The sequence below is a fragment of the Thermoascus crustaceus genome (assembly GCF_041956765.1).
Source record: "Thermoascus crustaceus strain CBS 181.67 unplaced genomic scaffold VTN00scaffold_2, whole genome shotgun sequence".
NCBI classification, from domain to species: Eukaryota; Fungi; Ascomycota; class Eurotiomycetes; order Eurotiales; family Thermoascaceae; genus Thermoascus; species Thermoascus crustaceus.
This window is the reverse complement of record NW_027192528.1, coordinates 3,490,007-3,504,971: the sequence shown is the minus strand read 5'-3', so window position 1 is coordinate 3,504,971 and position 14,965 is coordinate 3,490,007. Positions and strand designations below refer to the sequence as shown.

General features: G+C 46.9%; 4 protein-coding genes and 1 non-coding gene across 5 annotated transcripts; 1 reads left to right on the top strand and 4 right to left on the bottom strand.

Annotated features, from left to right (window-relative positions):
* Nucleotides 1–322: 322 nt before the first annotated feature.
* On the bottom strand, nt 323–4,691 carry VTN00DRAFT_4773 (uncharacterized protein; the record flags this gene model as incomplete). Its single annotated transcript, XM_069431232.1, has 6 exons — nt 323–357; nt 823–1,634; nt 1,799–1,898; nt 1,959–2,271; nt 3,887–4,087; nt 4,179–4,691. 6 exons carry the CDS (start codon nt 4,689–4,691, stop codon nt 323–325), a joined length of 1,974 nt encoding a protein of 657 aa, XP_069290288.1.
* A 640-nt stretch (nt 4,692–5,331) lies between these two features.
* On the bottom strand, nt 5,332–7,014 carry VTN00DRAFT_4772 (uncharacterized protein; the record flags this gene model as incomplete). The annotated part of the gene is made up of 4 exons (XM_069431231.1): nt 5,332–5,963; nt 6,019–6,759; nt 6,819–6,906; nt 6,958–7,014. The coding sequence occupies 4 exons, from the start codon at nt 7,012–7,014 to the stop codon at nt 5,332–5,334; spliced, it is 1,518 nt and encodes a 505-aa protein (XP_069290287.1).
* A 937-nt stretch (nt 7,015–7,951) lies between these two features.
* VTN00DRAFT_4771 (uncharacterized protein) lies at nt 7,952–8,966 on the top strand (the record flags this gene model as incomplete). Its single annotated transcript, XM_069431230.1, has 2 exons — nt 7,952–8,362; nt 8,865–8,966. The coding sequence occupies 2 exons, from the start codon at nt 7,952–7,954 to the stop codon at nt 8,964–8,966; spliced, it is 513 nt and encodes a 170-aa protein (XP_069290286.1).
* Nucleotides 8,967–10,581: 1,615 nt separating this feature from the next.
* VTN00DRAFT_4770 (uncharacterized protein) lies at nt 10,582–11,718 on the bottom strand (the record flags this gene model as incomplete). The annotated part of the gene is made up of 2 exons (XM_069431229.1): nt 10,582–10,743; nt 11,641–11,718. The coding sequence occupies 2 exons, from the start codon at nt 11,716–11,718 to the stop codon at nt 10,582–10,584; spliced, it is 240 nt and encodes a 79-aa protein (XP_069290285.1).
* A 2,578-nt stretch (nt 11,719–14,296) lies between these two features.
* On the bottom strand, nt 14,297–14,368 carry VTN00DRAFT_t63. The gene has a single exon. It is a non-coding gene; the product is annotated as a tRNA-Glu (tRNA).
* Nucleotides 14,369–14,965: the final 597 nt, after the last annotated feature.

Genomic DNA, 14,965 nt, shown 5'->3' with positions numbered 1-14,965 from the left:
CTCGGTGATCATGGAAAACCGTCACTCAAGGAAACCCTGGTCAAGATTAAGAATGTAAGGGTACAAGTGATGGGAGCTTCAGACTATCTATCTAATGATGTGTATGTAGCTGCAGCCACCACAGGTAAATAAAATGAATCTGATGCCTTATCCCTTCTAGGCCAGGCCAGGCCTCCCGAACGGATCAGTTTTGAGTTGCGCCCTGCAGAAAGGCAAAGGCAAAACTGGACGATGTATGTTGTTGCCAGTTTTTTCCTTTGTAACTGGTCTGTCTATACTACCGCCATGTCTTCAACATCTTGCTAGGGCTCTTCATGCTTGACTATGTGGCATGGCTCTTGATCTCACGGCACCGACCTGCATATTCGCCCACTGTCAGTTCTTTTACCAGCCATATCACGCATCCTTGGCTTCTACTGACGTTTATTTGTATTCAGCGCGATTTAGATGCTACATATGCCCTTTGTCAGAGGCTGCCACTATTGGAATAACTCCAACGGGCCATTTGGTCATCCTGTAAAGTGGGATGGGTTAAGCTCTCCATATTATGTGTTCCATATTATGTGTTGGGTCAATCATTTCCAATGCAGCAATATGCTAGGTATCTACCTATCTTTTGAGGTATGCTGCATTAGTCTAGTGTCATAATTGTCACAAGGGGTGTCCATGACAACCAGGCCACAGTTCTCTGCCTCTGACTTGTCTCCTTCTGCAAGGAAGTATAGGCATACCAGTCACTCCAGCCCGAACAACTCAGAGCAACATGTAGGTCCGAGACTCTTCCTGCTTTGTCCAGGACCGGCAGAGGCAGAATATACATACATCCCCAACGAGCCTGTAGCTCTTTTACCTCTTTGAGGTCTCTGTCCTGAACGTGAATGTCGCTCCAGCTTGGGCCGCTGTTCCACGTTAGGTCATAACTGATTTGATCAATTACAGGCGTCAATTTGACCGTGACCAGTAAGTCGTCTTTTAGGAAGCGGAAACGGTAGACCTCTTTGACCCTAAGCAACATGCCCACGGCGACTTCGAAAAGAGGCTTCTCGCCAAGCGTCCCTTCCATATGCTCCTTCGTGATCTTCTCCGTTTCAAGCGAAGCCTCCGCAGAGCCTTCGACCTTTGCCCTGGCCTCAACTTTCATGCCAGCATAACTGCCACCAGCCGAGGCTTCGAGAGACGATTCCACTTTACCATACAGCTTTGTCTTTTCGATGGTCGTCTTGTCTCGCTTGATTGTCTCCGGGAGCTCGCTCTTGGGGAATCGCCTGACTTCCCTGACAACGGGAACCCATTCAACCGGTTCATAGACTGCCACACTCCCGTTAACGTGATGCCACCCTTTGAGTTGGAGTATGTTGCTATCGGAAGGTTCCGATTCCATGTCCGGACAGACTAAGGTTTTGGGTAGTGTCGGCATCGTGGTGGGGTTGATCTTGAACCACTCGTCGAGTTGCTTCTTGCTCAAGCGCAATCCTTGCGTTTCATCGGCGATGGGAATCGAGATTCTGGGAACATCGGAGTCATCGTAATAGTATTTGCCGCTGGACTCCCGCTTGAGACCTGTAAGGATGTAGTCCTTGTAGCCCATGGTGACAGCAGAATTGAATGGAAGACGGTGAATGGAAATGGATTCTCTGAAAGGCGGGTCAGGCACTTCGATTTGGCAGTCAACAGAAGGACATACTCATGGAAGGTTCGAAGCCGGGAATTCAGAAGCTATATATATGTGTCTCTCCCTTGACAAAGCAGGCATTGAAGTCTAGGTGATGTGGCCATGTCCAGTCGTCATGCTTCTTACCGTGCATATGAAAAGCAAACAATCCCCAGTTCCGCGAAGATCGTGTGATATGGAGAAGAATCCAACCGGAAGTAGCGGATCAAGGTAGCCTTCTGCATTTCTTGGCCCATTGATCATGCGAAGTTCACAGCAGTGGCTTAGCTGAAAGGAGCAGCGCTACCATATCGAAAGTGAAGCCGATTTGCGTTATTGGAGCCACTGCAATTGAACTTCATGAAACAGTACAGGGAGATCAGCTCTTGTGGCATGTGGATGGAGATATGGGCAAAGTTATCTCGCCCAGATGCAGAAGGAGGGGGGTCTGCAGAGGCATACTGTGTAACGGGGCGATACGGGCGTTGTGGAGAAAGGAAGCCTGCTGCCCGGACCTTACAAGACCAACTCGCGTTCTCATGTTTATGCAAGTCCGTGAATAGTGCAGTGAGACCTCTTGAGCATTTTCGGTAGAAATCGTGGAGGGCTGCAATATAGGGCTATGGAAAACAGAGATTCATTCAATAAACCATAATATCAAGCTAAGGTCAGATCAGAGGGAGAGATGCCCTTGAATATTCTTGTAGCAGTGAGATGGATCTGAAAATGATGCCATGATACAAACAAACACAAGACAGGATAATAAGCCTGCTGATTTAATCTATTTGGATTCTAGGCCAGTTAATAATTATGTAGAAGGTGTGTTGTGCCTTTCTACCAGGGTAATTTTACTCAGCTCTGATTTTTGGGTCAGAGATTTTTTTTTTTCTTGTTCTTAAAGAAGAAGGACGAGGCGAGCTGAGTTATTCTATTGTGGATACTGGTAAATCCTTCAGTCAGCCACCTTAGATCATGTTGGGGGTTGCTGGCCCATCTGCTCGTCCATATCAACCTCCTAGAGGTCAGCCTGCTCCCTGCCTCCTACAACGCACGAGGTTCTGTCAGCCGAATATTACCACTACAACCTAGTGGTATGCCAAGAAACCTATCAGCCTAGTCAGCACACGCCGATTCGGATCTGCAGAAGGGGGGTTACCATCATGATCCGAATAGAGGCGTTTCGAAGAACATCAACGAAGGTCATAGTCCCTGCAATAAAGGAATCATACTGTCTATACCCGAAACCGCCTATTTTCCTTTGTTATATCCTTTCATATTTCATGAAAATGTCTCGGGATTGTTAAATAAAGAAATATTCGGAAGGTCTTAACCCCTAATTCCATGAGAATAAATAGTCAGTTAGTTAGGTAGATTCGAATAATCAGAGTCCTTCGGATTACTAGGTTCGCACAGTCTGACACGTAAGCACGCAGGGTCTCAGGCTAGTCATTGCATTGTGGCTGTCTCGATTATCCTGAGCTTTGCTACAAATGCTTCGAATCAAGAAATAACTGCAGGATCAGCTGCATATGCTGCCGTTCTTGTGGTATTTGTCGGATCGGCTCTTTCAACACAACCTAGAGAGAAATAAGACATGCAAAAATGGTAGGATCCATTTGCACATCCCGATTCGAAAGGCAGGTGCTATGACCTAAAGGCGATGTGGCAGTGCAGGCCATTGAATGGAATTCTGATGGAGAAGCGCGTATACACCTCTCTGTGGACATATGCATTGTTTGGAAAAATTTTCTCGTGGAAACAATATTTTCGGCAGCAAACAACTGCAGTATCTATGTTGCATAGAAATTCTATTTCAACGAGATTTATTCAATCTGAAGAACCTTCTAGTATAGTTGATATTATGATTTGCATTTCTCGAGATATGTTCTAATTTCACCAGGCTTAAGACGAATATACAGATTGGGATCTTTTTTCCATGAAGATTGCCTACTTTGTAGATAGATATCTTATGAAATTGTAAATGAAGACCTCAACTTGAGAACATTTTGGCTTCTTTATATTTGCCTCTCAACGAGTCTTGATTAAGGCTTCTCATTTGTACTTCATGTAAAGTCCAACCCAGCTTCATATACCTACCTGATTTATCGCAATCAAAACTGAGAATTTTCTGAATATTCGCGAAGTAAACACGTGCGACATATATATCTGCACAGCAAGCCTTCCCCCATCAACCGGCATGCACAGCCCCGTCACGAAACTCGCCTCGTCGCTCACCAGGTATACCGCTGCGTTCGCAACGTCCTGAGCATCGCCCATCCTCCGCAGGGGAACTGTCTGTGAGAACCGTGCTCTTTCCTCTGGCGTGTCGGGAACGCCTGAAAACATCTCCAGGAGCCCAGTTGGACTGCGCAAAGGGCAGATCGAGTTGACGCGGATGCCATGCGGGCCCCATTCAGCTGCTAGGCCTTGGGTTATCTAAATGGACAGTTGCTGTTAGCTTCAAAACCCTTTTCTTGATGACACTTGGTCGAGTGAATGGTATGGATGCATGTATGGATATACACACCGTATTCACAAACCCCTTTGTTCCCCCATAGAACACCTGGCCAGGGCGAACCCTTGCTCCCGCAACCGACGACGTATTCAAAAACACGCCCGCCTTCCTTTTCACAAAGTACGGCATGACCACCACCACACTCTGATAGATACTCTTCACATTGACGTTAATGATGTTGTCAAACTCGGCCTCCGTCACCTCAATGCTGGGTCTCTTCCGGTACGTCGTCCCCGCGTTGTTCACTATGATGTCGAGTGTTCCAAATTTCTGCTTCGCGAGCTCCAGGCCGTCACGCCACGCTTGTTGCTTCGTGCAGTCGAATTCCATGAATATGGCTGTTCCGTGTCCCTGGGCCACGGAGGATGCGGCTTCAATATCGCTGGCAACACGCTTTCCATTCTCAACTGCTATGTCTGCGATGATGACATGCGCTCCTTCGCGTGTGAATGATTTTGCGATTGCTTCACCGAACCCAGATCCTGCGCCGGTGATGAGGGCGACTTTCCCTTCGAGACGACCCATGGTGGACTATCTGAGAAAAGTGAGGAGGAGCGTGGGGTGTGATTTCGTGACGGTTTTCGAAGGTCAAGAGTGGTACATGGTATGTTAAATAATGCTGTACATAGATTAATAAATAACTCAGTGCCATGGTTGTTTCGACAATCAAGCAAATGGCATAAATGAACACTCAGCCTCCGTTCAATAGCCTATGAGGGGCCCTGCGGGGAAGAGAATCTGGAGTATAGGCATTGTTCGGAATCCCGGCTATATCCAAGTTCCCCACATCTGACTGCAAGGGTTTTAGTCCATAGAACAGCTGCATGAAGGACATGCTGGATGAGTCGCGGAGACTTGTTCTCCGTCTTAGCTGCGTGCTCTGTGATGTGAAAGGATTGCTTGGTTGAGTGTATACCGATATTTCCGCGCTGAGAATCCGCAGAAGTCTATTAATGTAGGAGTCAGGTCTCCGCTGTAACTTGCATACTAATTACGGTTTCTTGATAGTCACTTAAATACTGACACTTATGGTGCGGAGCAATGGCTTTGTAAAGAACTTAAAATGAATATATTAAATGCAATAGTGACTGGAGGTCACAATTCGTCTTGAGGGATTTTTCCGAGATATCGCATTCACAAAGCAAGTATCTAAAGAAGTATAAACCTAGATACCCACAGTAATACTCTTGATATTAACATAGTCCTCCACACCGAACCTCGACCCTTCCCTTCCAATTCCACTCGCCTTGATCCCTCCGAAAGGCTGTTCACACGCGCTCACCAGCCCAACCCTAACACCAACCATCCCCGTCTCCAGCGCCTCCGCAACCCTCCACAACCTTGAGATATCTTCCGTATAGAAGTACGACGCCAGCCCGCTCTCCTCCGTATTTGCGAGCTCTAGCACCTCCTCTTCCGTGTCGAATGCTACGAGCGGCGCAACGGGTCCAAAAGTCTCCTCCGTCCCAAACAGCATCTTCTGTGGCGAGCTGTCGATCACAACTGTTGGAACGTAGAAGTTCGGGCCAAGCTTCTCTTCGATGTAGCCTCCCAGGATTACTTTGCCGCCCTTGGAGACGGCGTCGTCGACGTGGCGTTTCACCTTCTCAATGCCCTTGGGAGAGTAGAGCGGCCCGAAGTTGACGGTTGGGTCCCAGACGGAGCCGTGTTTGAAGGTTTTTGCGAGCGTGGCTCGCAAGGTGCCGGCGAATTCGTCCATGATGGAGCGGTGGACGAAAATGCGGTTGGCGCAGACGCAAGTCTGACCTGAGGAGCGGAATTTGGATGCGATGAGGCCTGTAACATGAATATTATTAGCGTCCCATTTGTGCATTTAGTTTCTGTCTCTTACCGTCAACAGCTTTCTGAATATTGGCATCCTCAAAAACGATGAACGGAGCGTTGCCCCCGAGTTCCATGCTGGTTTTCTTCAAGCTCCTCGCACACTCCGTGTTCAGATACTTCCCCACGGCCGTCGACCCCGTGAAGCTGACATGGCATACTAGCTTGTTATGGCACATTTCCTCACCAACTTGAGGCGTGGTCTCCGCGTCGCAAGTGACGATGTTTAGGGTTCCCGGAGGGAAGCCCGCACGCTCAAACAGCTTCGCGATCGCAATGGCGCACATTGGAGTTTCTGGCGCAGGCTTCAGAACGACCGTATTTCCTGCAGCAATAGCAGCACCGACTTTGCGCAGGATCATGGCCACAGGAGAGTTCCAGGGCGTTATGGCAGCCACGACGCCCTGGGGCTCGCGGATCGTGAAGATGCGGTTGTTGCTCCTGGCTGCTGGGATAGTCTCTCCGTACAGGCGTTCAATCTCCCCCTGGAACCACTCGACAAAACTGATGCCGTAGTCCACCGTGATGTATGACTCAGTGATTGGTTTTCCCAGCTCGAGCGTGCATATTGCGGAGAGGTCATCTCTGTTGGCTTTCACAAGGTCCGTCCATTTCCTCAGCAGCTCCCTTCTTTTCCGGTGGGAGATTTGTTTGTAGGTCCTGAACGTCTGGTGGGCGACGTCGATGGCATGTTTAACTTCAGCCCGTGATAGATTAGCGACTCGGAATGCCACTTGGTTGTCCTCAGGATCTGGTAATGTCAGTAATTAAAGTGTCCGAATTTCCACTAGATGTTTATATTGTACTCACCATATACAGGAAATGTTGCGCCTGAGGCAGCGTTGACCCATTTCCCGCCAATGTAAGCTCGAGTGTCGAGCAAAGATGGATCCTTGAACTTTGGGAGAGGTTAGCCGGTATTCAACAGGAATTTAGGGCACAGATGAACCTCATAAGGGAGCTTCTTTGAGAGGATCTCAGTTCCAGATACTGCTACATCTCCCATGCTTGGCGGCTAGCAGAGATGACCATGAAAGTGTATTTCTTTTTCCCTAGACAGACAGAGAATCCAGTGTTCCCGGGAATTGTAAGGTTTTGTTATTATAAATCATTTGGATAGTTCGATCGGCAATATGACGGCTATCACGGCTGTACAGACACATGTTGCGGGTAATGCGGGGAAGACAAGACGGAGCTTTTTTCTCCGCCTCAACGTCAGCATCATGGATATCTCGGAAGGAAGTCCGGTGAGGTACCTTTTGCAGTGGGCAATATGGTTGAGAATGTTTTCCAGGGTGCGCTCTATGTTTCCCAGCAGATACGATCCTAGGGGCCTGTAAAAGACAGCCCTCTTTTTGTGCATAAATGTACATCTGTGCCCACCTAAGGACTGCATATCTAACATAATATTGACATCGTTTCTAGTTGAATAGTGGAGAACGAAGAATCTCAGCTGTAGCGATGGCAACTCCTCTTCGAAAGGCATCCACGGTCCAAGCGACCGTTCAGCTGGTCAGAATTTCAGCAGGATATATATACCTTCCAAAGCATCTCTTCGTTCAAGGTGCCCCCCAAGATGAAATATCTCGCGTCCCGTCTATGTCATGGCTAATCACGCATAAGGATGCATTGAAGACTACAAGGATAGTCTTCGATCTGGGCATGCGTTAGGACATCCACAGCTATCCACCGGGTGTATACAAGCGCCTGCAAACAATCATAAAATCCGAGATTCCTAAGGATGTCTTCGCAAGTCTCCAGGACGTCGGAATTGATCCCACGGACGTCGACGCTGTGATATTCTCACGTCTCCACTACGACCATACGGGCGACCCGTCGCGATTTGGACCCAAAATGGAATTCATTATAGGACCTGGCGCGAAGAGCTTGATAACTGGATCCAAGTCCTATCCCGCAGATGCGCACTCGCACTTCGACTAACCATGTTCCCGCCAGAGCGCATCGTCGAGCTCCCGCCCTCGTCGGATCAGAGCTACTGGCAAACTCTTGGGCCACTTCCTAAAGCGCACGACTTCTTCGGTGATGGCTCATTGTTCGTTGTTAATGCACCCGGCCATCTTCCTGGGCATATCAATCTCCTGGCGCGAGTGGGGTCGGAAAACTGGGTGTACCTGGGCGGAGACACCGCACGTGACACGGGTATTTTGGATGGGACTGCTCAAGTAGCTGTGTATGTAGACAAGGTAACAGGATGCATGAGGTGCGCACATGCTGATAAGGAAGCTGCTGAGACGCATATTCGCGCTGTGAGGGAGTTGAAGGGGTATGAGCATGTGGAGGTTATTCTGGCGCATGATCATCAAGGGTTGGCAGAGAATGAGCAGCGTTTCAAGGTACCAAAGGCATGAGGATATTGTGTTTAAGTAACTACAGAACTGAAAGATTATCGAAGAATATCAGGGGCAGACAAGGTGGCATTTTGGGTAGGTGTCCCCCAGATATAGCCCCTCGTTTGAAGCTCCGGATTTGGCTTTTTTGTGATATTCTGAAGCATTTGATGGCCACATGCCTACCCAAAGTGTCAGATTCTGCTTGCTTTCAGCATCAAGGTCAAGTTCTGCAGGAGATGGTGCTACCAGAGGTACTGATGTCAGAGTCAACTTCTTTTCTGACCAATTACGCACTTGTAGCTAGATGTGCTTGGGGCACGCATATGCAGTCAAGCCAATATTCCTGCCACTAGTATCGAACGTGGTAGAAGAACATAAGCTCCAGACAGCTGAGCTGTCTGCTAGTGGTGGGAGGCATTACCAGTTCGTTCTAGCTGTAGGAAACCATCTTTTCTAGTTAACAGTAAGGTTAATCAATAATATCTTTTGCTTTGTCTTTATCCAGTTCGCCACGTACGGATGCCACAGCCAAGTCCCTCTTGCCACCATAAACCGTCCTCGGTGTCGAACATTGGCCCTCAAGGTGCAGATACACCTTCTGGCTTAGGTATGGTTTTGCGTGTATTCCATAATAGTGTCGTTTTCGGGTCGTTAGGATCAAGGCTTTTGAGGATACCTTTTCAGCTGGTCAGAGCTGCCCACGGTACGACTCTTCCGCTATCGCCAATATGCTCTGCGGATCAATGGATAATGTATAGCAGCAGTGTGTCACCAAAGCCACAGAATACCTCCCTCAGCCAAGTGCTAAGCACACCAGGCAGACACAACACCAATGTTGACCGGCAACCAGCCTAAGAAGAGGGTATATGTATATGAGGTGAGAACGTTGTTAGTGGATGCTGGAAGGTACCTATACGGTAGCACCCTGTCTACATTGACGATAGTAACCGCTAATCCCTATATCTGCTCTGAAACTCGAGGAGAGATGCGGCACAGACAGCTGTATTTGCACAAACAACTGTTAGCAAATATGTCTATACAGGTAAGTGCTTGTCCGGATCTGGTGTTTCGTAGACGATGAATCTTGACCAACCCCACATAAATCTAATGAAACAGGTCCTTCAACAGAGACCGAGGGACAGAGAGCAGAATTTGGAGGAAAATAGTACTCACGTGCGGGTTATTTATACAGCATTGAGACGCTTCGAAAGGGTCCCCGTGCAGCCCGTTTATTAATCTGGTATATCTTTTGATCTCAATTCTTTGTCATGCCTAATAACGTCAGTAAACGCAATACGTAGCGTGCAGTTCAAGAAGTATGAGGGTTTTCAAAAGGTTAAAGATAGCATTTAGCTATACAGATGGAGAGATCATATTTCCCATTTCCTCTTCCTTCAGTTTAAATTGGTCTTCCCAAAGTTTGGATGCCGAATTTAGCTCCACGCCCTTGCTAATATTTAGAGTGTCGGTTATCGCTGTACAGAAAACTCCAGGTATTATTAAATTCCGAGATCTCAGAGATGCTGACCTTTTTTCTTGTCCTTGGAGCCCTGCAGAACAGAATTTGAAACACGTGCTTTACCAGGCAGGATAGGCCTTCAGGTTATCAGGATACGAAAAGAAATTTAACTCCAGAATTTTCTTCGAAATTTAAGGGGAAAAGTGGCAAGGAAAGAATCAAGTTTCAAGTTTGGGCCCGGTGATATTAGGTGCAATGTGTAATTTCGGCCACTGGTTGGCCAACTGATTGGATATAACATTCCTGTATTCTGCGGTTCTGAGTTCAGTGACAATCGTAGTATACCCTTGGGCCACTGTAGTCTGTCCTAGCAGTCAGAGGCCTCAAAAAGAGCTCCCATTGCTAATGGACTAACAGAGGGTTTTCAACTGGGACGGCGTGTGTGCTATGGTAGCATAAACTCAAGACTGAAAGATAAAAGTCTCTCCAGTCCTTGTCAGATCAGAAAGGGGGGGGGGGGGGGGGTAATCCCCATTCAGCGCCGACCTTTTTCAAGAGGATATGAAAGTGTATCACCTTTTTCCCCGCGGTAGGTGTGATCCTAGGTGTTATATATGAATTTATTCAGTATAACATCTTAGAACATGCAAAAGATCAGGCTTTCTTTGCAAAACTCCAGCCTACAGCCAAAATACCCCCCTTCTGCCGCCAACTAGGCTTCCAAATCAAATCTATCATACATGAAGTCCTTCTATTTTCCTAATTAGGCGATATACTCATCCTCATCGCCCTTGGCGTTGCAATCTTCATCCTCCACCCTCGCCATATGGATCAGGTTGCGGAATTCGTCGAACTTCCCCTTCGGCAGGGCCATAGTAAGCCCGTCCGCCGGGTTCTTGTTGCCATCGATTTGCTGTAAAGGGATCTAATCGGACAGGATAACGTCCCGTACGAAGTAATGATTATCTAGCCATCGAATAGTTGATTGATATCTGTGCTTCGCTGACAATGTGATGGCATTGACGCTGTCTCTGTAGATCGTTGCTGGGCCTCCTTCGTCGAGATTAAATGCTAATCCCAGCTCTTTAAGCCACATGGCCTCCCTAGCTGCGACATCTAGGGCATAAAATTCGCCTATCGTAGTCGACAGGCGACAACTGCTTGCTTCTTCCTTGACCACGATATCAGGACTCCAGCGACTATAAAAAGCGTAGGCTTTAGTTCATCGACATATCCGCATATTCCTTAGGCTAGATCGCGTCCTAGTAGACTGAAGAACGGAAAATGTATAAATAGTCACAATATTGCAATGGTTACAATTTTTGATAATGCCTGCTGCATATTGCTGGATGAAAATATCGAAGAAATATATATTTCGCGAAGAAAAGTCTTCCTGGGTTCTGCAGCTTTGGAAAAACGATGGTAGCAAGAAAGATAAAGCTGAAGATGGCATTCGATATGCCATTACAAAGAAAGAGGCTTTCCGGCCTTCTCTACCACCGGTATAGTTGAGACTTTTGTTCCACAAGGTCTCAAGACGTTTGCGCCTTACGGAGCCTAAATATGTCTAAAAGGAGTTGGAAAGCATTGAGATTGTCAGAATGAAGTCAGTACAAGTATGGAGCATCACCTGCCAGACACTATAAAGGCTTATAAGGGAAGGGGACAGCGATACTTTTGATCAGGTCGCGCAGATAAGTGTACCTCGGGCTGAGAAACTGGGCCACTTCCGTCTGTGAAAGTTCACAGAGGTTTTGGACTATGTAGCCCGCTGAGGGCGCTCTGGCTATGAAAACACATCTGAAGTCGTACGCAGGCTTACTGCCGTGAAGGGGATCGGGTACACAGATCCCAGTATCGCTGAAACGATCGCGGTCATTGCGAGACTGATGGGTTCCATTTTATTTGGCTGGCAGGAACTTGACGTGTGACATCCCTAGGAGAGATAGGTTGCCCCTTATATATCTTGGGATAGTTTGTTGCCACATGATCCTGTCCTTTTCTGTCTGTTCACCAGACATTCGACATATGGATTATAGAAGGTGACAGGAAGAATAATATACAGTTGGATCGGCCGATAAAAGGTCCCGTGGTTGTTGCACATAATCGAGATTTCTCAATTATGTCGTCAGCTCATATTATAGTCAAGCGCCAGTTATCCTAACGGCCCTGGGTTCATGCCTCTAAATAATGTTAGCAACAAGGGATATTGGAGAGGATAATGGTACAAATCAAAGGAGACATACCATCCATGGTCAACTAAAATAACGCGGAACCATTTGGGTAGAGGATACGACTTCGTTTTCCTTTTCTCGATACATATGATAGGCCACACAGCCCAACAGCACAGTAGGTTGGAGGACGGGCCATCCGACCTCCGTTGTCGGAAATATATACGGGTAACGATTTATAGTTGGGTCGTAAAAAGCCCCATGATGGACTCCCGGCAGAAGACGACGAGCTTGGACATTCACCTAAACGCGGGGGAGGCGCATCACTGGTGGTATATAGAAATGGAGTGGAACAGAGCAAAGAGTGGTAAATTCCTCTTTAACGATGCCCTTGCGGTCCATCTCCTTCTTGAGAACCTCGCGCAGCTGCTGCAACTGGGTTTCTTTGATTCCCCGAAAGCAGGCCATTCAGGTAAACGAGCTTAAGCTGCAGGCTCTCGTTTTCCCTGTCCAGAGTGACAAAATTCAGCGTTGCTCTTATCGATGACTGAGGGATCCAAGAGGATGAAGATTTATAAAAAGAACAGGCCAGGATTTTCCGGGTGCTGATCAGGATATAAAGGTAGTACCGAGGCGGCAAATGTTGGTAAAGAAGATATGAACTTGGGCAGCTTCCGTGCCCTTGAGACCGGCGATCTTCTTGCATGTATATAAGTATTCAGGGCTTGAAGCAGATGCTAAAGACCGGATGAAGTCCAAGAATATAAGAGAAAATAAGAGACAACAAGGAATGAGCAGAGGTGTAATGAGGAAAGGAAAGAAAACAGAATGAGATCTCTGGGGGGTGGAGGGCCCTTTATAGATTTCCTGCCGGTGGGACTGGCTGCAGCCCCTGCACGACTCACATAGGCAAACAAACGTAATGTCTCGGCAGCAGTGAAGACAAATATACAGCATGGTTTGGTCGTGCTTTCCAAGTTTGGTGGCGACTTGCCAGTAACTGGTGCGTAGCAGTTAATACAAGATGGGAAGAAGCAGAATTTTGGTACTTACAAAGTAGTATTCAATGTCAAGCCAGAAATCCACTTGCAATTCCAATATATTCCAACAAAGTCCCAGGAATATATGTAGAACCGACAGTGAATGGAGGAGCCCGGAATCATTGTGGTAGCAGACAGCTTTGTTAGAACGGCGAGAGACATACGCAAATAGAAGTTTCTGGATGGAGATTCCCTAGCTGCTACACCATATCGTCTACTGAAAGAATTTCAGCTCGAGATACAGTAGACACAAGATCCTAGGACAAACACTACAGTGTCTTTGTCTACATAGTACACTCTGTTATCCAATAGAAGCATCCACTTCGATGGAAAATGGGAAGCTGCAGAGTTGACAGTCATCCAGCAAGCCAACAGCCTCCATCAAGATATGAAGAAATAAAACCAACAAATTAATCCACCTATTCATTTAGCCTGCTACGGACTTCTACATTTCCACTACCGAGAAGATACGGTCAAGTATATATTACGAGTTATGACTACTAGGCTACGCAGCTACTTGTGTACCGTACATATAGTCTCTTCACCTCACTCTGACACAGCATTCGGTATATCAGCCACTGATAAACTCTATAGAGGGGTTGCATACATCTGAATACATTCCGGGTGAGAAGCTTTAGACAGCACGATCAAGCGCAATGACAGATAGTAGGGTATTTCGGAGAGTAGGTATGCATGAGTAAGCAGGATATATTATTATTATTATTATTATATTCAAGTTTAACGTCCATACCGAGCCTTCCGGCTATGACAGACCCATCTCTTGGGCGAAAGCCCCTATCAGTATCTAAATTCTTCTTTGATCAATCTGTGCCTTTTCCTCGCCCCAGGCCGCCTAAATGCGCAGGGCTTTTGGGCCCTAGAAGCCCTCCTTGGTGCTAAGCAGGATATAGACAGCCAGTCATAAAGCTAAGTTCTGAAAGAGATATCTTCTGTGAAGTCCTTCATAGTTATCAGGGGAGGAACTAAGTTTTCGATTTATAAGAGCGCAAAAATATAATCATCCGCGAGACTGAACAATATTTTCCAAGGAAAGGATTCCATGAATCTCAAACGTGACTTGACCTTGACTATAAATAAAGGAGAGTATGACTATCCGAATCCGAATCGCACTCAATACTGATATTTTCTAGCTGACAGATTCCCAGGAACCTTCCACCCCAGAAAGATGTCGAACGTCCAAAAAAGATCAAACCCGATATGAAAAGCAGCAAAAAAAAACAGCCGGCTGGGGTGATAACTGATCTTACTCCGATAGGGGGAATCGAACCCCCGGCTGTCGTGTGAGAGACGACGATGTTAGCCACTACACCATATCGGATTAATTGTTAAGAAGCTGCTGTGGGTATTAACTTATAAGAAAAGATTTTCTGGTCGTGGATGGTGGGTCCTCGGATCGCTCGTCGGTCGACCTTGGCGTATATACTTGCGGGGCGGGGCGGGGAGCTCGTTGATATTCTTCCCGAAATAGTGCCGGAGATATGATTGCGCTGTTTTCTCATTTTCGTAAGAGAGATTGATAGACTGGATAGGTTGGAGACGATTATTATTCTCCGTTGGTCTACGTAAAGCACCTTGAATGTGTGTGGGACGCCATAATTCGTTTGTCCCGAAATATCTCCGGTCCAAAGAGGAATGATGCGGCAAGAAGAATGAAGGAAGCCTGAGGGAGAAAGAAAAATTTAATTAATCAAAGAAGATAAAGAGGAAGAAAATATATAACTAGGTCTATGCATTAGAGAATAGATCTTGAAGGAAGATGCGTGTTTCCGTGGACCGACCTGATTACTCGTACCATGAGAAAGTGGAACGGTGAACGATAATCCAGAATGTGTTATTTATAATATAGAATATATTTTTTCCCCAGCAGCCTCAGTTCCCGCCCTGTCCCTGTCTAGCTGACCTTTTCCCATATCTC